The sequence below is a fragment of the Geotrypetes seraphini genome, chromosome 7 (assembly GCF_902459505.1).
Source record: "Geotrypetes seraphini chromosome 7, aGeoSer1.1, whole genome shotgun sequence".
Taxonomy (NCBI): Eukaryota; Metazoa; Chordata; class Amphibia; order Gymnophiona; family Dermophiidae; genus Geotrypetes; species Geotrypetes seraphini.
In genome coordinates this window covers 196,057,845-196,082,770 of record NC_047090.1, presented here as the reverse complement: position 1 = coordinate 196,082,770, position 24,926 = coordinate 196,057,845, and the positions used below count along the sequence as shown (strand labels likewise).

The 24,926-nt window shown below is 44.0% G+C and overlaps 1 protein-coding gene across 8 annotated transcripts in view; it reads left to right on the top strand.

Annotated features, from left to right (window-relative positions):
• The window catches only part of LIN52 (lin-52 DREAM MuvB core complex component), a 358,493-nt gene that overhangs the window by 113,194 nt on the left and 220,373 nt on the right, over positions 1-24,926 (top strand). For all 8 annotated transcript variants that reach the window (XR_004540048.1, XM_033951064.1, XM_033951067.1 and 5 more), the window contains one exon: positions 15,594-15,660. Coding sequence is in view for 7 of the 8 variants with exons in the window: in XM_033951064.1 (XP_033806955.1) it covers positions 15,594-15,660 (67 nt within the window). In the remaining variant the exon portion in view is untranslated. The remainder of the gene's footprint in view (positions 1-15,593; positions 15,661-24,926) is intronic.

The window sequence follows — 24,926 nt, the reverse complement described above, 5'->3', positions numbered from 1 at the left end:
ATGCCATTTCTGATTTGGCAGATCCATAGGTGGAGATTGTGATGGTTCCTTTTGGTACGTTTCTCCTTTGGTAGTCCAAAGTTTGGCCTGTATAAGTAGCTGTTGAGCTTCTGAAGCAGATGCAACCTTATGTAGTTTGTCTTACAGCATAAAAGAAATCCCAAATGGATAGTGCCATTTATAGCGGATATTATTCTGTTGTAAGCATCTGCTTACTTCGCAGCATTCTCGTCTTTGTTTCAAAGTCGCTGAAGAGATCTCTGCAAACAGTTCCACTTTTGCGTTATTCCACATCAAATGGCCAATTTTCCGAGCTGCTTGTAGAACTCTCTCTTTCTGAGGATATCTTAGAAAGCAAACTATTGTATCCCTTGGCCTCTCGTTTTACGTGGGCCCAGAGCTCGATGTATCCATTCAAATTCTATAGCTGGAAGTTCTCCATCTGGGTTTTCTGCTTGTAGAAACTTATGGCATATAGACTGTATAAAGGTTGTTGGGTTCTTAAGGTCTTGTATTTCAGGGATTCCTCGGAATCTCAGGTTATTTCGCCTTGACCTGTTTTCTCCATCTTCGACTTTAAAGAGTTAACTCTTCTACTGATAAGTGTATTTGTGTGCAATGTTGTTGAATTTCTGTTATCTCCTGTTCATGCGAAATAACCCGCTCTTCAAATTCTTGGAGGCTTTGACTCATATCATCCATTTTTTTGTTAAGGCCATCAATATTTATTTTGATATCAGAAGTGAAGACTGCTAATGAAAGCTTCATATCAGCCATCCATTGTTGTAAGTCCCCCTTGCTGACCAATGCTGAATCTGCTGAGGGAGACTCTAATGGCTCTAAAGTTTTTTTTCCCAATATAGTTGCCTCCTCCTCTTCTTCATGTGTTGGATTTTGTTCTAGAGCTGGCACTTCTGTTACATCTTCCACTCGGTAGGCAAACAATTTAAGATCAGGCCTATTTTTTTATTAGCCTTATTCCCACTGTTAGCGTGCCCTTTATATTTAGATATAAAGTCTCAAAACATTTATAGGGCCTCACCACTGCCAGGAAGACCTTAGCCTGAGTCCTTATTCAGCTCAACTGCTTGTCCCCTCAAATTACAGAGTCTATTAAACAATCACTGCCAACAAACCATCAGTCACAGTTCTTGACCCAGCTCAACTGCTTGCCTCCTCAGCGAGCCTTACCTTCAGAGCCCAAGCCTCAATTCTATACTTTCACCTCTCCAAGGCTCAAGGGATGCTTCCCCTCCTGTTCTTCTCTCGGTATCAACTCAGTTCCCGATTCTCACCATGGGAGAGGGGTCTTGGGGTCCAGACCTCTGCAGCAGGGCCCGCCAGCTACCTCACTGCAAGCCCACCACTGGCTCTCTCAGCTGTCCGTTGGTCCCAGCAGGTACGCTTCTTTCAGATTTCAACTTTCCCTGTGGTAAACTCCAAATATTCAGGCCACTCCTCAGATCTGGGCTCCTCCCAGGTGAAGCACCCCACAGCCAACGCTAGAGCAGCAGAAGCACCTTCGGACTGAAAGCCCCGTCCTCTTCAGCAAGGCCGACAGCCTCACCTGCAAGCCACACTCCTGTAGCGAGCACCTTTGCTGGCGCCCAGAGTTCACCTCCACCTCTGCAGCCTGTAGAACGTGGTGGCATCCACCAGCTAAGGAGCACCTTCTCAAGCCACCCCGGCACCCGCGGCGAAAATGCCGCCTCAGAATCCTGCCCCAAAGGTAATACAGAGATCGCTACTTAGCAGGACAGCTCACTAAGTTTCTCCATCGGCCGGCAAGCTAGTGTGGAGTCCTGGTCATCTCTCACACTAGTCAGCCATCTTGAGTGGCTAGCCATGTCTCAGTTTTCTTACTGTGAATCGCTTGGAACTTCCAGGTGGGCAGTGTATTAGAAAATAAACTATTATTATTATAATAGGCATCTCAGAGACCTGGTGGAAGGAAGATAATCAATGAGACACTGTGTTACCTGGGTACAAATTGTATCACAAGGATAGAATAGATCAAATTGGAGGGTGTGTGTGTGCTATATGTTAAAGAGGGAATGGAATCAAATAAAATAAACATTCTGCTTGACATAGATAGCAATGTGGAATCCATATGGATAGAAATTCCATGTATGAAGGGAAGGAATATAAAGGTAGGGTTATACTACCAAAACCCAGGACAAAATGAGCAGACAGATGAAGAAATGTTTTCAGAGATTAGGAAAGCTGGAGAATTGGGCAACAGTATAATAATGGGTGATTTCAATTACTCTACTGTCATGGTAGCACATTTATAAATTCACCAACGCTACAACCAACAAAAATATCAGAGCAGAGAACACTAAACATAAAAAAACACAAAAATGTGGAGAAAAAGATCTCAGTTTGGTTTTATAACTATTCAATTATCATGCTGCCCCAGATGATTTTCAAGTTGACAGCGTATCTCTTTAGCCAATCAACAGAGCATCTTGGAAAAATCACTGGGTCCCAACAGCCTCTGGAGTGAATTTTTACAAGCTTTTACATGCCAAAATAGCCCCTATCTTAACCGAGGTATTCATTGAAGCAATGCAGAATGAGATGTTGCCTCGACATCTGAACTTGGCGCAAATATATCATTGTATTGAAACTTGGTAAGGAGGCAAATAAACCCAAATCTTATCGACCAATTTCGCTATTAAATTATGAAGCAAAGTTATTTGTGAAGGTCTTGGCTAATAGACTTGCCTCTATTTTACCTCTTCTTATTTCAGAACAAGAAGTTGGGTTTGTTAAGGGTAGGAATGTAGCGAAAAACATGCGCCGTATCTGAGCAGCCCATGATCATCTTTCATCCCTAATGATCAGTTTCGACACTGAGAAAGCTTTTGACCAGGTAGATTGGGGCTTTTTATTTGATACCTTGCAGACCTATTGGATGGGGCCTTGGTTTACCTGGGCTATTCATACTCTTTATAGAGACCCTCAAGTGCAGCTCTGGGCTAATGATATTCTCTCGAATTTGTTTTCAATACAAACTAAACTAAACCTTAAGTTTATATACCGCATCATCTCCACGGATGTTGTGGAGCTCAGCACGGTTTACAAGAACTTAAAATATAGGAAGAGAAAGGAAAAAAAAAAGGTTTACATGAACTTATATATAGAAGAGAATAGTAAGGGGGATAGAATTACATTTTAGTGAAAAGCCAGTTTTCAGTTGCTTGCGGAGTAGTTGTAGGGAGCCCAGGTTCCGCAGCGGGGTAGTAAGGTCATTCCAAAGACCAGTTTGCCTGCATAGTGAATACCATGTAGAGAGGGGAAGGATAATTTATACCTTTGGGCGGGTCTGGTAGAGTCAGGACTTGAGGAGTTATAAGATAGTGGGATTAAGGGAGGAAGGATGCCGTGAATGATCTTAAAAGCCAGGCAAGAGCATTTGAAATGGATTCTGGAAATCACTGGGAGCCAGTGAAGTTTGGCTAGGAGTGGGGAGACATGGTCTGACTTGCGTTTTGCAAAGATCAACTTGGCTGCAGTATTCTGGATTAGCTGGAGTCTTTGAAGACTTTTTTTGATAGGCTTAAGTAGATGGCATTGCAGTAGTCTAATTTGGAGAGGATGATGGATTGGACAAGGAAGGTGAAATGTTGTTGGCGAAAATAGGATCTTACTTTCCTCAGCATGTGGAGGCTGAAAAACATGATTTAGCCAAGGAGTTGAGGTGGTCATTGAGGGAAAGAGAAGAATTGATAATGATGCCAAGGACCTTGCTTGAGAACTCAAGCTGCAGTGCAGCGCCTGAGGGTAGTGCGAAGAGGGTGGGCAGGTGTTCTAACTTTGGGCCGAGCCAGAGTAATTTTGTTTTTGATTCATTCAATTTCATCTGTACCGAGAAGGACTAGGAATGGAGTCTTATTATGCAAGCTGTAATGTTCTCGTGGAGGTTGGTGAGGTTCTGGTCTGTCTCAAGGAGGACAAGGATGTCAACAGCGTATGTGTAGATTGTTTCAAGGGGAGATAATTGGAGGAGTTTCAGGGAGGACATATAGATGTTAAAGGGGATAGGGGTGATCCCTGAGGGACACCGCAAGATGGTGTCCAAGGAACGGACATGGTGCCATTTGTGTTGACAGTGTAGGAGCGAGAGCATAGGAAGTTTGAGAACCACTTTAGGACGGTGGATTCAATTCCTATCTCGGAAAGTTGATAAAGTAGTATGTCTTGGTGGACAACATTGAAAGCTGCAGAGAGATCGAATTGTAATAAGACAGCGAATTTGTTACGAGAATGTAATTGTTGCACCTTAGAAATTAAGGAAACTAGGAGGGATTCAGTGCTGAAGCTAGGTCTGAAGCCATATTGGTAGGGATGGAGGATGGAGAATCTCTCTAGGTAAGAAGAGAGCTGGGTGGCAACTATGGCCTCTAGCAGTTTAGTTAGGAGAGGGATATTTGCTATGGGGCGGTAGTTAGATGGTAAGGAAGGGTCGAGATTGGCTTTTTTTAGAAGAGGGGAAACAAAGGGGAACACATCAGGGATGCCCTCTATCCCCCCTATTGTTGATTCTGATCTTAGACCCCCTCATCAGAGAAATTCAGAGTAATACAGAAATACAGAGAATGGTTGTTGGTGCCCATCACTTTAAAGTTGCGGCCTTCACAGACGATTTACTGGTCTATTTGTCTGAGCCACGGGCCTCTTTACTGGTCCTATTGGACAGCTTTAGGGAACATGGGGACTTCTCCGGTTTTTGGCTTAACCCTATGAAGTTGGAGGATTTGGCTTCTCCAGTTTTGGTGAAAGACACTTGGGGGCCCTCTTTTCCATAAGCTGCCAATCAATATAAAATATCTCTACCACTTAAATGTGGATAAGTTCTTGTTAGAGACCAAGACCATTCTCGGACAGTAGAGGAATCTTCCCATCTCCCTGTTAGGATACATAAATCTATTCCAGATGGTTGCCTTCTCTAAATGGCTTTACATGCTGCAAACTTTGCCATTGCACTTGTTAAAGAAGGACATTGTGAGCCTTCATAGGCTGGTTTGTTCTTTTTGCTGGGGGGTGGTACAAAGGTAAGCTTCACTGGAAATATCTACAAGATACCTGGTTGAGAGAAAGCCTGGGTATCCCAGATTTCAAAATGTATAATCTAGCCTGTTTACATTGACACTTGAGAGATTGGCTTTTGGGTAACTCCCAATTTACAGATGTAGCTTTGGAGAAAGATCACTTTTTCCCCTGGCATCTTCACTATCTGTTGCATCTACAGCATAAGGTGATACCTGGTTCGGTTACTCACAACTACTTGCTCGGGTCTCTCTGACAGGCTTGGAGACAACTGTTATAATTTTGGGGTAAGAACCCATATTCTACAGCCCTTATGCTGCTGGTAAGTAATACGGATTTCAGCCCTGGTCTGGAGAATGTGGTGTTTTAATGTTGGGCTCAAAAAGGGCTTCATTATCTGGGCCAGAGAGTGGTACAGAACTGGAATGCTCTTCCGGAGTCTGTCATAAGGGAAAACACCCTCCAGAGATTCAAGACAAGGTTGGACAAATTCCTGCTGAATCGGAACGAACGCAGATAGGGCTGATCTCAGTTAGGGCACTGGTCTTTGACCTGGGGGCCGCTGCGTGAGCGTACTGCTGGGCGTGATGGACCACTGGTCTGACCCAGAAGCGGCTGTTCTTATGTTCACCCTTTGTTCTTTTCAGGACCTGCAGGCCACCTGGTCTCTCAGACACGCAGACTACTTGCAGTTGGTGCATTACTTTGCCTCCTTGCCTTTTGGGGTGATCACCAGAGATTTCCAATCTGCACTTCAGGATTTCTTCTCTGATGATCACTGGGATTGGCTTTTGGTTTCCCAATATCATAAATTACTGCAAAAACTACTGCCCAAAAAAGGCTTATTAGATACTTCTGGACCAAGGGGCTAGAGACTTAGGTAGACAGCCTAGGGGCTTACTTCCCTGCTCTCTAATGTGTCTGCTATCCCTCGCTTGGTTCATAATACAGAACTCCAGGAGTGTCAGTTCTGTATCATACATAGGGCCTTTATCTCTCAGAAATAGGCTTTCCATTTGGGAGGATCGCTTGCTTCTTTATGTTTTAAATGTCAAATGGAAGATAACTCTTTTTGTCATAGCCTCTGGCACTGTCCGAAAATCAGAGCCTTTTGGCAAGACATACGGATTTATTTACAGTCTCTGTTAGGATACACCAGGGGTCTCCAAAGTCCCTCCTCGAGGGCCGAATCCAGTCAGGTTTTCAGGATTTCCCCAATGAATATGCATGAGATCTATGTGCATGTACTTCTTTCAATGCATATTCATTGGGGAAATCCCGAAAACCTGACTGGATTCAGCCCTCGAGGAGGGATTTTGGAGACCCTTGTGATACACCCTTCCCCTTCACTTGGAAGGCATACTTTTCCTCTTTGTAGGTCACTTGGGAGACAGTCTCCAGGATATAACTTGCTTTTGAGTAAAAGTTACATCCTAAGGAAGAAATGTATCCTTAATCATTGGCTGCAAGATTCCCCACTCTCCATGTGGTATTGGAGGAATAAATTTCACACTTTGATATTATGAGAATCTAAGTCTGCCTGAGAGGTTAGAGAAACTGGGCCTCTTCTCTCTTGAAAAGAGGAGACAGAGGGGACATGATCGAAACATTCAAGATAATGAAGGGAATAGACTTAGTTGATAGAGACAGGTTGTTCACCCTCTCTAAGGTAGAGAGAACGAGAGGGCACTCTCTAAAGTTAAAAGGGGATAGATTCTGTACAAACGTAAGGAAGTTCTTCTTCACCCAGAGAGTACCGGTAGTAGAAAACTGGAACGCTCTTCTCTGGAGGCTGTTATAGGGGACAACACCCTCCAGGGATTCATGGCAAAGTTAGACAAGTTCCTGCTGAACCAGAACGTACGCAGGTAAGGCTAGTCTCAGTTAGGGCAGTGGTCTTTGACCTAAGGGCCGCCGCATGAGCGGACTGCTGGGCACGATGGACCACTGGTCTGACCCAGCAGCGGCAATTCTTATGTTATTAACCAGAGTAAAATCTTTCTCTCGGTCTGGTCTTCTTATTTGTCCACAATTTCCCCCACATTGAGGAGTCAAATTTTGAATCGCTTGCAGAAGCCAGTGCTTCCTTTCTTTCCTGAGCATAGGCTCGGGTGGAAGGGGTTTGAGGGGTTCTCTGCAGGGGTGTTATTTTGTTCCTTGAATCTAGGTCATAAGAGTCCAGATCTGGGTTTTATCTGTACCTTTATATTGCCCTAGGTTTTAGAAGTATTGTCTGGAAAAAATGAAAAGTTTGTATCTGCAATTGTATGTTTCCATAATTTTGTTGTACTGAAAAAACAGTTTATGAAAAAAATAAAGACAGACACAAGCACTGGCAAGTTAGATGCAAAGCACTGATAAAGAAAGCTAAGAAAGAATTTGAAGAGAAACTTGCCAAAGAGGCAAAAATTTATTTTTTAAAAATTAGGTACATCAGAAGCAGAATACCTGTGAGGGAATCCGTGGGACCGTTGGATGACCAAGGAGCAAAGGGGCATTTAGGGGATGATAAGGCCATAGAAGAGAGACTGAATGAATTCTTTACTTTGGTCTTTACGGAAGAAGAGTAAGAGATCTACCTGAACCGGAAATGGTTTTTGTAAATTCTTTATTCATTTTTAAAACATACAATAAGTGAAATACAGAGTAAATTATTCATTTTACAATATATAGACATCACTTAAAATTTTTCAAATATTCAAGCTTATTATTAACCTTCCCTCCCACCATCAAAACTTTCTCAACAATTTTTCAAACCTTATTTACCTCCCATCTCTCCCCCTTCCCTGGATGTGCATATTATCTAATAACAAACCATAACTATATAGATTTTACAAATGACGTCAAATGGTTTTCAAGGGTTATAATGTGGAGGAACTGAAATAAATCTCAGTGAATCTGGATTTTTTTTTTTAAAGGGTTCCAGGGGAGAACTGGGAAATTACAGACTAGTAAGCCTATTTTCAGTGCCAAGCAAAATGGTAGAGACAATTATAAAAAATAAAATTGTGGAACACGTAACCAAACACGATTTAATGAGACGGAGTCAGCAGGGATTCAGCCGAGGGAGATCTTGCCTCACCAATTTGCTTGACTTCTTTGAAGTTGTGAATAAACATGTGGATAAAGTTGAGCCAGTTGATATATAGTCTATCTAGATTTTCAGAAAGCTTTTGATAAAGTTCCTCACGAGAGGCTCCTGAGAAAATTAAAGAGTCATGGGATAGGTGGCAAAGTTCAGTTGTGGATTAGGAATTGGTTATCGGATAGAAAACAGAGGGTAGGGTTAAATGGTCATTTTTCTCAATGGAGGCGAGTAAGCAGTGGAGTGCCGCAGAGGTCTGTATTGGGGCCGGTGCTATTTAACTTTATTTATAAATGATCTGAAAATTGGAACGACGAGTGAGGTGATTAAATTTGCAGATGATACTAAACTGTTCAAAGTTATTAAAGCGCATGCAGATTGTGAAAAATTGCAGGCAGACCTTAGGAAATTGAAAGACTGGGCGTCCAAGTAGCAAATGAGATTTAATGTGGACACTGCTTGCCATGGCATGTTGCTACTCTTTGGGTTTTGACCAGGTACTAGTGACCTGGATTGGCAACCATGAGAACAGGCTACTGGATTTGATGGACCATTGGTTTGACCCAATAAGGCTACGATTATGTTCTTATGCCATGTTACCAATCCCAGGGCAAACTGTAGCTTTCCCCATGTCTGTCTCAATAGCAAACTATGGAACTTGTCCAAAATTTTATGAACTCAACTGCATGCTACTTTTTCAAATACATGCCTAAATTTGTCTGTGACCTAACTGTTTGAGCTAAGTGTAACATTGCATTCTCTCATATTTGTAGCTGGCTAATCTTTTACTGCTGGTTTTGGAATTTTGATTATTTTGTTGCTGTGAATTTCTGTGCTTTCTCAAAAAAAAAAAAAAAAAAATCAAACTTTTTCTTAATCTGAACCTGTGCACACATTTAGACTAACTTTTCAAAACTGTTAAATTTCTGTTTACTTCCAGCCTGGTAGAAACTAGATATTTATCAGTGGTCCTTCTAATAACTTTCTTTAAAGTATTCATACTAGCCTTAAAGTATTTGTGATAGTCTCCTCCCCCCCCCCCTTTTGTCTGGAAGTAGGCTCTATTGCAGAGTTATAGAAAGGTATTTTAATAGAAAATAACATTGCAGATAGATTTCATTGCTAACACAGCTCTCAGATCTCTGGTTGCTTAGGCCTTCCCACCCATCCCTGTGCTTACATTATCTATATACCTAATTCTCATCTGCTTGGTTCTCTGCTGAATTCAGGACATATTGTCCCACTCACACCTGGGTTTGCTACTGATAAGTATTCTTGACAATCAGGTTGGTTGTATATATATTAGTTGGTTCCCATACCAACCAATCAGGATGACTTTTATTCAGTGAAATCATTGTGGTGCTTTAGCTCCAAGGCACACTGTCTGGAGACTTAGGGCCTGATTCTCCAAAGTGCGTCCCGATTTTAGGCAGCTGTAGGCGTCCTACAGCTGTCTAATCAGCAAATCGGGATGCACGTTTTTTAAAAAAATGCTCCCCAGGCAGGCCGCCTATATTGAAGGCGCCTCTGGGAGCCTAGGGAGACCCGCAAGACGCCTAAGCTCGCCTAAGGGCCTTAGGCAGGCCTTAGGCGAACCTAGGCGGCCCTACGCGTCTCCCTAGTAGAGGAAGAGAAGCACCTGGGCCAATCAGGCCTTAGGATTAGTGGGGATGGGCAGACCCGCTATGCCTAAGGCCTGATTGGTCCAGGCTTCTAGAGCCTGGGCCAGTCAGGCCTTAGATTTAGCGGGGATGGGCCGGGAAGGGGCGGGCCCATCTCATTTCCACGAGACGGGCCCGTCGGCTGGACGGCAGCAAGAACCGTCCAGCCGATCAACATGTAAAGGTTAGTTGGGGGAGGGAGATTAGTTTAGGGGGTGGATGGTAGTCGGGGCTTTCCGGCAGGAGGATTGGGCATCCTCCTGCTCGCGATTACCAGTTTGAGGGGGAGGGGGGTTCCAGGGGGGTTCCGGCAGGAGGACTGGGCATCCTCCTGTCTGCAATGGGACAGGTGGCCGTGACCGCGGCCGCTATACTTATTGCAGCAGGGAGATCCCTTGCTGCCATAAGTATAGCGGCCACGTCTAATTTAACCCGATTCTCTAACCGGCGTCTGTACCATGGACGCCGGTTACAGAATCGGGGTTTAGTGTAGGAACGATTCTGTATAGGACACCACTCCTGGGCGTCCTATACAGAATCAGGGCCTTAGAGCTTGCCCCATCTGTCTTCAGCTTTCTAGTATTAAGGAGGAGCTCTGTAAGCAGGAATTGGATGCAATCAAAGCAGCTTCCATCACTCTGCAGTCATGCCAAATTACCACCACTGCCTCAAAGAGTAATGCGATCAAGGAATAAATGGATCACAGTAGGGTCAGGTAGACTGCGACATGTGACACAGAAACATCAGCCCTCACAGTTGCACTTACAGAATTCTTTTGCTCCATTAGAGCATTTCAGTGCTCAAGAAAGAACTGAAATGGAACTGGAACTTTTGAAGGTAAGTCATGAAGAAAAACACCCACAAAGGAAAAGTAAAAAAGATCAATCTAGAAAATTATTGCTTTTAGGCCAGGGATTCCATCATCAGAGGCATTAACCTTGGAGCACAAGTCAAGGAGCCTAAAATAGTGAAGTGTCTTCCAGGATCCTCGGCTACCAGGAGTACCCAATCAGATATGACAAACATTGGGGTCCCTTTACTAAGGCGTGCTTGCCGATATAGCACGCGCTAAATGCTAATGCATCCATAGAATATAATGGATGCGTTAGCATTTAGCGCACACTAATATTTAGTATGCACTAAATCGGCTAGCGCGCCTTAGTAAAGGGACCCCAATGTTTGTCATATCTGTTTACAGTTTACGCAACAGTTGGCATGCACAATTTGCAATCTTTAAACTCAGCCTGCTCAGAAAGGGGAAACCAATCAAGACTCAAGCCACAACCTTTAACTTCAAAAAAGGGAATTATGACAGCATGAGAACCATGGCTCAAGAAGGGGAAAGCAGAAATTCAAACGGTTGATCAAGCATGGTCCCTACTGAAAAACACCATCACGGAAGCACAAAATCTTTATATACCGCAGATATCCAAAGCAAGGCGAAAAAAGATCAAAGGAGAACCAGCTTGGTTATCTATAGAGGTGAAGGATGCAGTGAGGGAAAAGAGGAACTCGTTTAAGAAATGGAAACAGGAAAAAACAACAGAGGCCTAGAACTGTCACAAAATCGACCAGAAAAAGTGTCACAAAGCAGTACGAGATGCCAAAAAAGTCTATGAGGAAAAGATAGCGCAGGAAGCCAAAAATTTCAAGCCCTTTTTTAGATATATAAAAGGAAAAAAACCAGCAAGAGAGAGAGTGGGCCCTCTCGACGACCAAGGAAGAAAAGGGTGCATTAAAGAAGATAAACAGATTGCTGATAGGTTAAATTTGTTCTTTGCCTCTGTCTTCACAATTGAGGACACTACAACAATGCCAGAAATAGGGAGGATATTCAACGGGGACATAGAGGAAAGTCTCACAACAGTAAATGTGGAGTTGGATATGATATACTTTCAGATTGACAAACTAAAAAGTGACAAATCCCCTGGACCGGATGGAATTCACCCGAGAGTATTAAAAGAGCTTAAGGTAGAAATTGTAGAACTATTACAAACCTTAGCCAACATGTCAATTAGAACCGGGCAAATACCAGATGACTGGAAGATAGCAAATGTCATCCTAATTTTCAAAAAAGGATCAAGAGGAGAACCAGGTAGCTACAGACCTGTGAGTCTCACATCAGTTCCTGGGAAGATGGTTGAAGCACTAATTAAAGATACCATTGTGAAACACCTGGAAAATCACAACCTAATAAGAGCTAGTCAACACGGCTTCAGGAAAGGGAAATCATGTTTGACAAATTTACTTCAGTTCTTTGAGAAGATGAATAAACAAATTGACAATGGAGATCCTGTGGACATAATTTACTTGGACTTTCAGAAAGCGTTTGACAAGGTCCCGCACACAAGGCTTATGAGGAAATACTAAGTCATGGAATAGGAGGTGACGTACACAGATGGATCGGCAATTGGCTTGACAACAGAATGCAGAGGGTGAGCATAAATGGGAAATTCTCGGACTGGGAGAAAGTGACTAGCGGCGTGCCCCAGGGTTCAGTTCTTGGGCCTATCTTGTTCAATGTTTTTATAAATGACATGGAGGAGCAAACAACAAGCAATATAATCAAGTTTGCAGATGATACAAAACTATGTCGGGCGGTTGGCTCTCAAAGGGACTGCGAGGATCTTCAGAGGGACCTGAACCAGCTGGAGAAGTGGGCGAAAAAATGGCAGATGAACTTTAACATAGACAAATGCAAGGTGATGCATCTGGGTAAGAAAAACAAGGAACATGAATATAGGATATTGGGTGTGACATTAGGAAAATGCGAACAAGAAAGGAACTTGGGGGTACTGATAGACAGAACCCTAAAGCCATCGGCTCAATGTGCGGCGGCAGCTAAAAAAGCAAACAGGATGTTGGGCATGATTAAGAAGGGGATCACGAGTAGATCGGAGGACGTCATAATGCTGCTTTACAAAACAATGGTCAGACCACACCTAGAATACTGTGTCCAACACTGGTCTCCATACCTCAAGAAAGATATAACCCTACTGGAGAGGGTGCAGAGGCGAGCCACGAAACTTTCAAAGGTATGGAGAATTTGAGCTACAAAGAACGCCTCGGAAAATTGGGACTGTTCACTCTCGAAAAGAGAAGACTGCGAGAGGATATGATTGAAACTTTTAAAATATTAAAAGGATTTGACAAAATAGGCCAGGAAGCAGAACTACTGACTTTTTCAGATGTGACACGGACAAGAGGTCATAGCCTGAAGCTGAGTGGCAGCAAGTTCAGGACAAATGTCAGGAAGTTCTGTTTCGCACAGAGAGTGGTGGACGCTTGGAATGCTCTTCCAGAGGAGGTTGTGACAGAGACTATTGTTTTGGGTTTTAAGCGCAAGTTGGATGCACACCTCCGTGCAAATCATATCGAGGGATACAGAAAATCCGAGTCTCCAACAGGGAGCACCTAACTGGGCCTCCGCGTGTGCGGGTCGCCGGACTAGATGGACCAAGGTCTGATCCGGTGAAGGCGTTTCTTATATTCTTATTTAAGGAAACCTGTTCTAACTTGGCCTATATTGTAATCCCATTATCGGGATGCTCTGTCTTTCGTTTTACGGTTCAATATTCTCTGCAAAAAGCTATCCAATCATCTCAACAACAGTTACTGGTCATTCCCTCATTCCGACAACTATTTCTCGATGTTCAAGGAACTCTTCATTTTCTGTCATGGTTCCCACACTCTGCAATTCTCTACCTTACTACCTCCGTACAAAAAGTTCATTTTTGACATTCAAGACTCAATGAAAGGCATACTATTGATCTCTGGCATTTTGCTCATAGCTTTACAGGCACGGTCAGCAATATGATTATACTTTTACCCTTTACTTTATATGTTTTTATCCCGTCCCCTTTCCCTACTCCCCAGCTTTATTGTAACCCATATGTTCTTCCCTTCATGTTTCTCGATATGTTTATTTGTTGGAATTTTGTTAACTTGCTTGTGTTCATCCCCTCCCCTTTTATATTTTATATTGTAAACCGCCGAGATTTTAACACCGGTTTTGAACCATGCTCTTTTCAGCAACTGTCGGCCTTCCCCCAGTTTCTAGATTAAAAGCTGCTTTATCCTTTTTAAAAGTTGATGCCAGCAGCCTTGTTTCACCCTGGTTAAGGTGGAGTCCATCTTTGTGGAATAGGCTCCCCCTTCCCCAGAACATGACCCAGTTGTTAAATCTAAAACCCTTCTCCCCGCACTATTGCCTCATCCTTGTATTGAGACTCCGGAGCTCTGCCTGTTTCTTAGGTCCTGTGCATGGAACAGGGAGCACTTCTGAAAATGCTACCCTGGATTTTAACTTCCTACCTAAGGTCCTAAATCTGGTTTCCAGACCCCCCACCACCACCATCACATTTCCCTATGTCATTGGTACCCAAATGTAACAAGATAGCAGGCTTCTCTCCAGCACTGTCTAAAATCTTATTTAGATGACTTATGAGGTTCAACACCTTCGCACCAGGTAGGCAGGTGACCAAGCGATCCTCACATCCACCAGCCTCCCAGCTATCTACATGCCTAATGATCAAATCTCCCACTATAACTGCCATCCTAACCCGACCCTCTTGGGCAGAAGCTCCTGTAGACACATTCTCAGTACGAGAGGACATTACATTCCCTGGTGGGCAGGTCCTGGCTACAGGATTGCTTCCTACTTCACTAGGGTGATGCTCTCTTTTAAGAAGACCTCCCTCCTCCAAGGTAGCACAGAGACTGTCAGACTGGAGAAGAGACTTCCCTATAGCATCCCTGTAGGTGTCCTCTTTGAACCTCTCTGTCTCCCTCAGCTCCTTCAAGTTTACTACTCTAGCCACAAGAGATTGGACTCAGTCCCTGAGTGCCAGGAACTCTTTGCACCAAACACACACATAAGACCTCTCACCAAGTGGAGTGCAAAAGACTGGCTAACCCCCATCTTGCTGCTGGACATCTGCCTACATCCTAATATTGATGATTTCTTTGTTTAGTTGCTAAGGAAGTTGGAATATGTACACTAAGGTCCCCTAAGATTGCTAGTTATATGTTAGGCTATGGTAATGTTTAATTTTTATTGTTATTTTGCAGTGTTGTAATTGGTAGATTACCATGCAAGGATTTCTTAGACTACTTCATAAGCACTAATTATTAGCTAATAGAGATGAGCTAATTACTGTTTTTAGCCTTTTTAAAGGTTCAAGGGCCTATAAATCAGATAGGCCAGGGTTGAAAGAGAGGGAATTAAAATCTACACTGAAGCTGCCTGTGCCTATTAGCTGTGCTTTATACTAATACTATAACAAGTTTTAAAATAGCCCCTTGAAATAAGACACTCCTATGCTAAGAAAGAAAACTATCCCTAAAACTCACTTGCTAAGTGAGTAAAGTGCTTTAAATAAAAGAAGTCCCTGAGCTTATCTATTTAGCTTTTCCCAAGTTTGTAAGAAATTCCCTGCAAAGTCTTACCAGTGAAAATGTCTTCTGATACTACTGTATGATAGCATGAAGTTCATTAGGTTCTATACAGGATCCAAAACATTGGGCTCCTTTTACGAAGGTGCGCTAGTGTTTTTAGCAACGCGCTGGATTAGCGCGTGCTAGCTGAAAAACTACCGCCTGCTCAAGAGGAGGCGGTAGCGGCTAGCGTGCATGGCATTTTAGCGTGCGCATTAAGGTCCTAACACGCCTTCGTAAAAGGAGCCCATTATCTCCTACTTTCCTCATATAGTTTCATTTTTTTTAAATAAATTGCTATAACCTTTTGTAACAAGAAAATAATTTATTTGTATTTCTGTATTTGCTTTATTTAATAGCCAATTGCCAGCTCACCTCCTAAATGGATGGCAGAACTAGAAAATGATGACATTGATATGTTAAAAGGTAAGCTTGGTTTATAACAGATACATAAGAACATAAGAAGTGCCTCTGCTGGGTCAGACCAGAGGTCCATCGTGCCCAGCAGTCCATTCACGCGGCGGCCCAACAGGTCCAGGACCTATGTAGTAGTCCTCTATCTATACCCTTCAGAAAATTGTCTAATTCCTTCTTGAATCCTAATACCGTACTCTGTCCTATCACGTCCTCTGGAAGCACATTGGTGAAGAAAAACTTCCTAGCACTGGTTTTGAATCTGTCCCCTTTCAATTTTTCTGAATGCCCTCTCATTCTTATAGTTTTTGAGATTTTGAAGAATCTGTCCCTCTCCACTTTCTCTATGCCCTTCATGATCTTATAGGTCTCAATCATGTCCCCTCTAAGTCTTCTCTTCTCCAGGTAAAAGAGCCCCAGTTTTTCCAGTCTCTCAGTGTATGAAAGGTTTTCCATATCCTTTATCAAACGTGTCGACATATCCTTCTTAAGGTACGGCGACCAATATTGGACGCAGTACTCCAGATGTGGACACACCATCGCCTGATACAACGGCAGGATAACTTCTTTCGTTCTGGTTGTAATGCCCTTCTTGATTATACCTAGCATTCTATTCGCTCTCTTGGCGGCTGCTGCGCACTGTGCCGACAGCTTCATTGTCTTGTCCACTATTACCCCCAAGTCCCTTTCTTGGGTACTGTCACTCAATAGTATCCCTCCCATCATATAGCTGTACCTCGGGTTTTTGCTTCCTACATGCAAAACTTTACATTTCTCTACATTGAACTTCATCTGCCATCTCGTTGCCCACTCCCCTAGCTTGTTCAGGTTCCTTTGTAATTATTCGCAGTCCTCTTTAGTCCGAGCACCACTAAATAGTTTGGTGTCGTCTGCAAATTTTATTATTTTGCACTTCGTCCCTGTTTCTATATCATTTATAAATACATTGAATAGCAGCGGTCCAAGCACCGACCCCTGCGGAACACCACTCGTGACCCTCCTCCAATCAGAGTAGTGGCCCTTCACTCCTACCCTCTGCTTCCTACCCACCAACCAATTTCTGATCCATCTGTGTACGTCTCCTTCCACCCCATGGTTCTTCAGTTTCCGAAGTAGGCGTTCATGGGGTACCTTGTCAAAGGCTTTTTGGAAATCCAAATATACGATGTCTATGGGGTCCCTTTTGTCAATACGTGTTTATTCCTTCGAAGAAGTGCAGTAAATTCGTTAGGCACGATCTCCCCTTGCAGAAGCCATGTTGGCTTGTGATTAGAAGTTTATTTCTTTCAAAATTACATTACATTACATTAGTGATTTCTATTCCGCCTGTGCCTTGCGGTTCTAGGCAGATTACAATTTAGAAGATATCTGGACATTTCCAGTAGAATTACATAACAAGGAAGTAAATATATTACAATTTAGAAGATATCTGGACATCTCCAGTAGAATTACACAACAAGGAAGTGAATATATTACAGTTTACCGTATAGAATAGAGATACATAACAGGTTACAGAAGATGGTTACATAGAGAAGATTAGTTTGATGTTTTGATTTGGCGTTACAATAGGGGTGGTATTTCCGAGGGTATAATCTTGAGGTAATGTTATGGAGGTTAGAATGGTTAGTGTGGTGGGAAGTATTTTTTGAATAGGTGTGTTTTTATTTCTTTTCTGAACTCTTTAATGTCTGTTGTTTTGTTTAGCATTTTGGTAATGGAAGGGTCTATTTTAGCTGTCTGTGTTGCTAGAAGGTTGTCGTATAGTTTCTTGTATCTAGTACCGTTGGGAGGAGGGTAGGTAAAGAGGTTCTGAGTTCTTCTTCTTCTAGGTGGGAGGTAACGGTATAGGCGGTTGTTCAGGTAACTGGGTGCAATTTCGTGCATTATTTTGAATAGAAGACAGTAGAATTTGAATTGGGTTCTTGCTTTTATCGGTAGCCAGTGATATTCTAAGTATGCTTTGGTAATGTGGTCAAACTTGCTGAGTGAGTAGATGAGTCTGAGTGCTGTGTTCTGGACGGTCTGCAGCCATTTTATCATGTTGATTGGGCATGGTAGGTAGAGACTATGCTATGTACAAGCAATTGGACAATGATCCTATATTGATCTTTGTTAAATAATGTTCTTATTTTTCTTAAGTTTCGCATTGTGAAGAATGCTTTTTGGATGATTTTGTGGATTTGTGTTGCATAGTGCAGCATCTATTTAATTGTATTCCTAGAATTTTGAGGGAATTTTGTAATGGGTACTTGATTGTTTTTACTTCCAGTTCTGTTATGGATGGTTTTTTGTCCTTCTCTAGTAGCAGGAATTTAGTTTTGTCCGAGTTCAGCTTCAACTTGTGGTTTGCCATCCATTTTTCTACTGTTTCTAGAATTGTTGTCAGGCGTCCAGTGGAGATGGGGTCTTGGATGTCGAAGGGGAGGAGGATTGTTATATCATCCGCATAACTGAATGATGTTATATTTAGGGCATCTAGTGTTGTGCCTAGGGATTCTATGAAGAGGTTGAATAATATGGGTGAGAAGGGAGATCCTTGAGGGACTCCGCATGGGTTTGACCATGGTTCAGATATAAGATCATTTGCCTTTACTCTGTAAGATCTTGTTTTAAGGAATCCTTGGAACCACTTGTGAACTTTACCTGAGATTCCTATTGCGTCTAGTGTCTGGAGTAATATGGGGTGGTCCACAAGATCGAGTGCTGCTGATAGATCAAGTTGGATGATTAGTAGCCTCTTTCCTAGGCTGAGGTGTTGTCGGGCTATGTCTATTAGAGATACCAGTAGAGTTTCTGTGCTGTGATTTGTTCTGAATCCGGATTGAGATGGATGAAGAATGTTGTGGGCTTCTAGGTACTCGGAGAGTTGTTGTGCTACTAGACCTTCTATTATTTTGACGTATAATGGGATAGAAGCAATTGGTCTGTAATTTGATGGGTTGTCTATTGGACCTTTCAGTATGGGAGTGATTATGATTTCACCTAACTCTGGTGGGAACTGACCTTTTCTGAGGGTGGTTTGCAGCCAAAGTGTGAAACTGGCTTTAAATTTAATGGACGCTGTGGCTAATAAGTACGGAGGACAGTTATTCAGATCGCAAGAAGATTTGCAGTATTTATTGTAGAGCCAGCTCAGTTCTGACCATTGAATTGTGGGGAAGTTGGTCCAGATCCTATCTGCTGTGATGGCTTCGTCTAATGTGGGTTGTATTAGTATCTCTTCTGTGTTGTTTAGAGAGTTGTTGAACGTGGCTCTGATTGTGATGATTTTGTTTTGGAAGAGGTTCGCTAATTGAAGAGCTGATGGGGACTGGATTCCCTGGGTGGCGAGGCATGGTTTGGTGTCTGTGAGATTTCGTACTAGGTTGAAGAGTTTTTTTGTATCAGGTTTTTCTGTACCAATGAGATTGGAGTAGTAGTCTCTTCTTTTTTCCTTCAGTTTGAGTTTGTATAGCTTGGTTTGAGTTCTCCATTCTAATTTGGTGTGATCTTGTTTCTGTTTATTCCATGCCCTTTCTAATTGTCTACATTGCCTTTTTAGCTGTAGGAGTTCTGCGTCAAACCATTTGTCTGATGGCCTACATATTTTGTTTTTGGATTTTAGAGGGGCTAATTTGTTCAAGGTAGATTCACTGAGGGTCCGCCAGGTGTTTATGAATTCTTTAGGGTTGTTCTCGTCTATTGCTGGGTCTACTGTGTTCCAGAATGAGGTAGGTTCAATTTTCTGTCTGGTTTTAATGATTGATTTGTGTGGAGTAGGTTTGTTGTTATTATGCTCCCAGTTAATGGTGAAGGTATATTTGAAGTGGTCTGACCATAAGGTAGGAAGCCAGGAGCCATTGGTGATGTGAATATTTTGTGTGATGGGGTTTGGAGATGTGTAAGCTGCAATATCTAGTTGATGGCCCTTTTCGTGTGTGGGTTCGGGGTTGAGGATCTCGTATGACAGGTTGTTGAGGTATGATAGAAAATCCGTTACTTGTTTGGAGGTGTGGTCTTCTAGGTGAAGGTTTAAGTCCCCAATGATCAAATTATGTGTAGAGGAGAGGGAGTTCTGGAAGATGAATTCTTCTAGTTCTTGTTTTGTGGTGTTCCATTTTCCTGGTGTGACGTAGCATAGAAGGCAGTTCAGTCTTTCCTGTAAGGGTGTTGTTAGAAAGTTGGCAAGCTAGAAGGTCTATGTGAGGGGTGGAATGCTTGGTTAGGACTTTAATGTTGATGTTATTTTTTACAATAATTGCAAGGCCTCCCCCTCTTTTGTTTTCTCGACATACTATCTCTATTTTGTATCCGTTTGGGCAGATTTCCGTGATGTGAGGGTCTGAGTCCGAAGTGATCCACGTTTCGGTTAAGAAAAGGCAGCCTAAATTGTCTTTGATCAGCCAGTCCTTAATTAGTTCTGTCTTTGGGCTGATGGATCTTATGGTCATGTATGCACATGCTATTGTTTTAGATTTTGTGAGAGAGATGGGGGTCGTATCAATGGTTGTGATTGTTTTTAGAGAGGTCCGGTGAATTTGCTGTCTTATCTTGGGTTTTGTTGGGTGTCTTTTTCCCCAGTTTGTGGGAATGCTTTCATGGTTGGATAGTGGACAAGGGATCAAGGTTCTAGGGGTTAGGAGTTTCCTGAATGGTTGGGCTGTTCTGTATGATGTTATGAGTATTGGGATAGGGCGTGTAAGGTATCCTGTTGTTTTCCATTTTTCTATGATGAGGGAGAACAGTAGTAGAGCAAGGATGAGTTTAGTTGTGCGTGTAACCATTTTTGTTCTGGATTTTCTGTTACTTTGAAGGGCCTATGTTTAAATGCAGGAAAGGGTTAGTGTAGGTTAGTTGTACTATATGGCTGAGTGATTGTTTGGTCTTGATATTAAAGGTCTAAAATGTTTTCCGGCTAGTGGTTGAAGACTTTCTACTCTCACCTCTTAGTTGACAGAGTTTAGTAAGCTTCGGTGTCCCTGCAGTCGTCACTGCAGTTGCTTCACAAAGGCGCGCACGCGCACTAAGGCGCATGCGCCTTTGTCACGCGCCTTTGTCACGCGCCTTCGACGGCACGCCGAACGGCTGTGCGCCGTTAGCGCTGAAAAGTTAAATGGCTCCCTTGCTGGTCAGGGAGAGGGGCGGAGCAAGGGCTCCCACGCTGCCTCTCCTCGGAAATCGGCTCCGGGTCTCTGCCGACTCCTGCTGGTGACTGTAAGGGGGCCCGATTAAAGGCTGTGCGCCATTAGCGCTGAAAAGTTAAATGGCTCCCTTGCTGGTCAGGGAGAGGGGCGGAGCAAGGGCTCCCACGCTGCCTCTCCTCGGGAATCGGCTCCGGGTCTCTGCCGACTCCTGCTGGTGACTGTAAGGGGGCCCGATTAAAGGCTGTGCTCATCGATATTGTCTTGTATCAGCGCTTCCACCATTTTCCCCGGAACCAAGGTCAGACTCACTGGTCTGTAGTTCCCCGGGTCACCTCTCGATCCCTTTTTAAAGATGGGCGTAACATTGGCTATTTTTCAATCCTCCGGGATCACTCCTGTTTTCAGGGATAGATTGCAAACTTGCTTTAGTAATTCTGCTTTATCCTAGGACAAGCAGGCAGGTATTCTCACAAGTGGGTGACGTCATCCGACGGAGCCTCGATGCAGACTTCTCACAAGTTGACTTGCATGAAGAAAACTCGAAGTTTCGAGTCGCCCACACCGCGCATGCACGAGTGCCTTCCCGCCCAGCGCAGGGCGCGTCTCCTCAGTTCTTACTTTTCCGCGGAGCCGAGAAGTCCTTCTTTGACTCTCTGCATGAAGTAATTTTACTTGTGCCTTCTCTACAACCACGGTTTTGTGTTATTTTTGTCACGAATCGCTGTTTTTTCTTTAAAAAATATATATATATATATTTTCTTCCGTTCGTTCGACCGGGCAGGCCTTGCAGCCGCAGCCCCACGGCTTCGATCTTGCGGCAGCTCTTTTTCGGCCTATGTCCCAGCCTGTAACCGGTTTTAAAAAGTATTCCAAGTGCCAGCGCGCAATTTCCCTCACGGACCCTCATCGACGCTGTCTTCGGTGTCTTGGGCCTCAACATCTCCCGAAATCGTGCCAGCCTTGCTCAACACTTAAGTCTCGTGCTTTTAAGCATTGTTGTATCCTGTGGGAGCAGCTCTTCAGCATGGAGTCTTCGATGGTACTCTCGTCTTCGAAGGGTGCCTCGCCCTCGACTTCAACCGAAGCTCTTCCTGCTTCCACAGCTTCCACTCCGAGCCTCATCAAACCTGCCTTATTTGTACCGGCTCTGTCTTCGACGCCTGCTGCGATGCCTTCCTCTGTCTCTTCAGGTCAGATAGGGCAGCAGCCCATTCTCACGGTGGTGCTTAAAGTGCCTAAGATTTCTAAGTCCAAGCACTTTCACACTGCCTCGAGGGAACACGAGGCCCATGCAGGTGGTCCCGTTGGAGACGCGGATCCATCCTTGCTGGCTTCGTTCCAGACCTTGTTGGAGAAGCAGTTCATTCAGCTCTTTACTACCAGGGGGCCGAAGCTTCTATCACAAATCCAGCCTGGGCATACCGCGGGCTCCTGCGAGGTCGAGCCGCCTCCTATGTCTCAGTCTCATGCACACTCTTTACAGGGAGCAGAGTCTCTGCGAGTGTCTGGTCTGGCAACTGGGCACGGACAGCAAGGAGCAGATTCTTTGCCAGTGCCTCGATGGGAACCCTCACACTCGAAGCAAGGAGCAGAGTCTTTGCGAGTGCATCAGGGTTCCTCTTCTCGGCCTCCATTGCTTCGCTCCACAGCATCCAGCCCTATCCATTCTCTAGGGGCTTCGACTGAGGCGCATTCTCCTCGAGGCCTGCTTCGAGGCACAGCTCGCATCACAGATCGAGACATTCATCGAAGCATTCCAGGCAGGCATGCATTGCCACACCTCCTCCATCGTGCCTTCCACTTCCGGACCTCGAGGACCTGGTGGTTTCCATTTCTTCGTCCAGGTCTCCATCTTCGCTGGGCCAAGCTTCCTCGACGTCCTTGAGTCTTTCTCGAGGCACGGCTTTAGCGGATCAACTGTCCTTTTCATCTTTCCTTCGTCAGACGGCAGTTGACTTTGATATTCAATTAGATACTGGCTCGAAGTTCTCCAAGGAATATCTCGAGACCATGCATCTCCCTCAACCTCCAGCTGAATCTCTCAAGCTTCCGCTCCATAAGCTTTTGGATCAAACCTTTGTCCGCTATCTGGAAACTCCTTATACCTTTCCAGCTGTTCCAGGCAAATTGGACCATAGGTATAAGATTGTACATCATAAGGGCTTTGACAATACTCAATTGTCTCATCAATCCCTTCTCGTTGAATCTTCTTTGAAAAGATCTCATCCTTCCCAGGTGTATGCTACTGTCCCTCCAGGAAGGGAAGGTAACGATGGACAGATTTGGTCGTCGCATCTACCTGAATTCGATGATGACCTCGAGAGTCCTCAACTATAATTTTCATTTCATCACCTATTTCCATTCTTCCAAAGTTTATGCCTTATCTGGATTCTCATATGCACTTTGAGTTCCAAGAAGTCATTGCTTCATTGTCTCAACTCTGTCTGCATCTTCTCCAGTCATCCTATGATATTTTCTCCAGTCATCCTATGATGCTTTCGAGTTGACTGTTCGAGCAACTGCTTGCTCTGTGGCCATGCGACGTCTTGCTTGGCTTCGTACTATCAACATGGATCCTAATCTGCAGGACCAGCTGACTAATGTTCCTTGTGCAGGCAATGACCTCTTTGATGAGTCCATTGAGGCAGCCACCAAGAAACTATCTGATCATGAGAAGTCTTGTGCATCTATTCTCAGACCGAATCCGAAGCCTGCTCCTCCTCGACCTACACGCCCTCCTCAAATCTATCAGCGGCGTTTTCCACCAAAGCAGGCTCCTGCTACTCGTCAGCCTGTCAAGAGGCAGCATCCACAGAAGCAGCAAAAGCCTCAGCCATCTGCTGTACCTAAGGCTCCTCAGCATTTTTGACTGCCTAGAACAGAGCATAACCTCCGTCATTCTGCCCTTTCCTGTTTTTCCCCCTATCGGAGGTCGTCTCCAACATTTTTATCACCGGTGGATGACGGTTACTACCGACCTCTGGGTCCTTTCCATCATCAGGGAGGGATACTCTCTTTATTTCCATCAAGTTCCTCCGGAACATCCCAAGAGAGATCCTTCCAATCCCTCCCAGACCGCCCTTCTTCTTCAGGAAGCTCAAGCTCTACTTCAGCTTCGAGCTATCGAGCCAGTTCCTCTAGCTCATCAGAACAAGGGTTTTTACTCCCGTTACTTCCTTGTTACGAAGAAGACGGGCGATCTGAGACCTATTTTGGATCTCAGGGTGCTCAACAAATTTCTAGTCAGAGAAAAATTTTGCATGTTGACCCTGGCATCTCTTTATCCCCTCCTCGAGCAGAACGACTGGTTATGCTCTTTGGATCTCAAGGAGGCCTACACACACATTCCCATTCATCCGGCCTCCCGTCAGTACCTCAGATTTCGGGTGGGAAATATTATCTAATCCTTAGGTTTGTATACCGCATCATCTCCACATTCGTAGAGCTCGGCGTGGTTTGCAGTAGATGCAATAGGAAGGAACTACAACAAAGGGCTAGAGGTAAAAGTGTGAAGAATATTTAGAGAACTTGGGATGCCAGATATGAAGAGTTTTTGTGGACTTGGGATACCAAAGTTGGAGAGAAGCTTACATTTTTGAGAAAAGCCAGGTTTTCAGATGTTTGCGGAAAACTTGGAGAGAGCTCAAGTTCCGAAGAGGGGAGGTAAGGTTGTTCCAGAGCTCATTATCAATACAGATTACTTCCTTTCGGTCTGGCCTCGTCTCCCAGAGTATTCACCAAGTGCCTGGTAGTGGTGGCCGCAGCTCTCAGGAACCATGGTCTTCATGTATTTCTATACATCGACGACTGGCTCATCAAAGATTCCACGTCTCAAGGAGTCGTCATAGCGACCCAGTGGACTATCTGGTTCCTGCAAAGTCTAGGATTCAAAATCAACTTTCCCAAATCCCATCTACAGCCATCTCAGACTCTTCACTTCATCGGAGCTGTTCTGGACACAGTCCAACTCAGAGCATTCCTTCCTCAACAACGTCTGGAAGCTCTTCTCCATCTTTTGTCCTCTCTTTCCTTCCATCTCGGCGAGACACATGATGGTTCTTCTAGGTCACATGGCTTCCACAGTACACGTGACTCCTATTGCCAGACTTCACCTCAGAATACCTCAGTGGACCCTGGCATCTCAATGGATGCAGG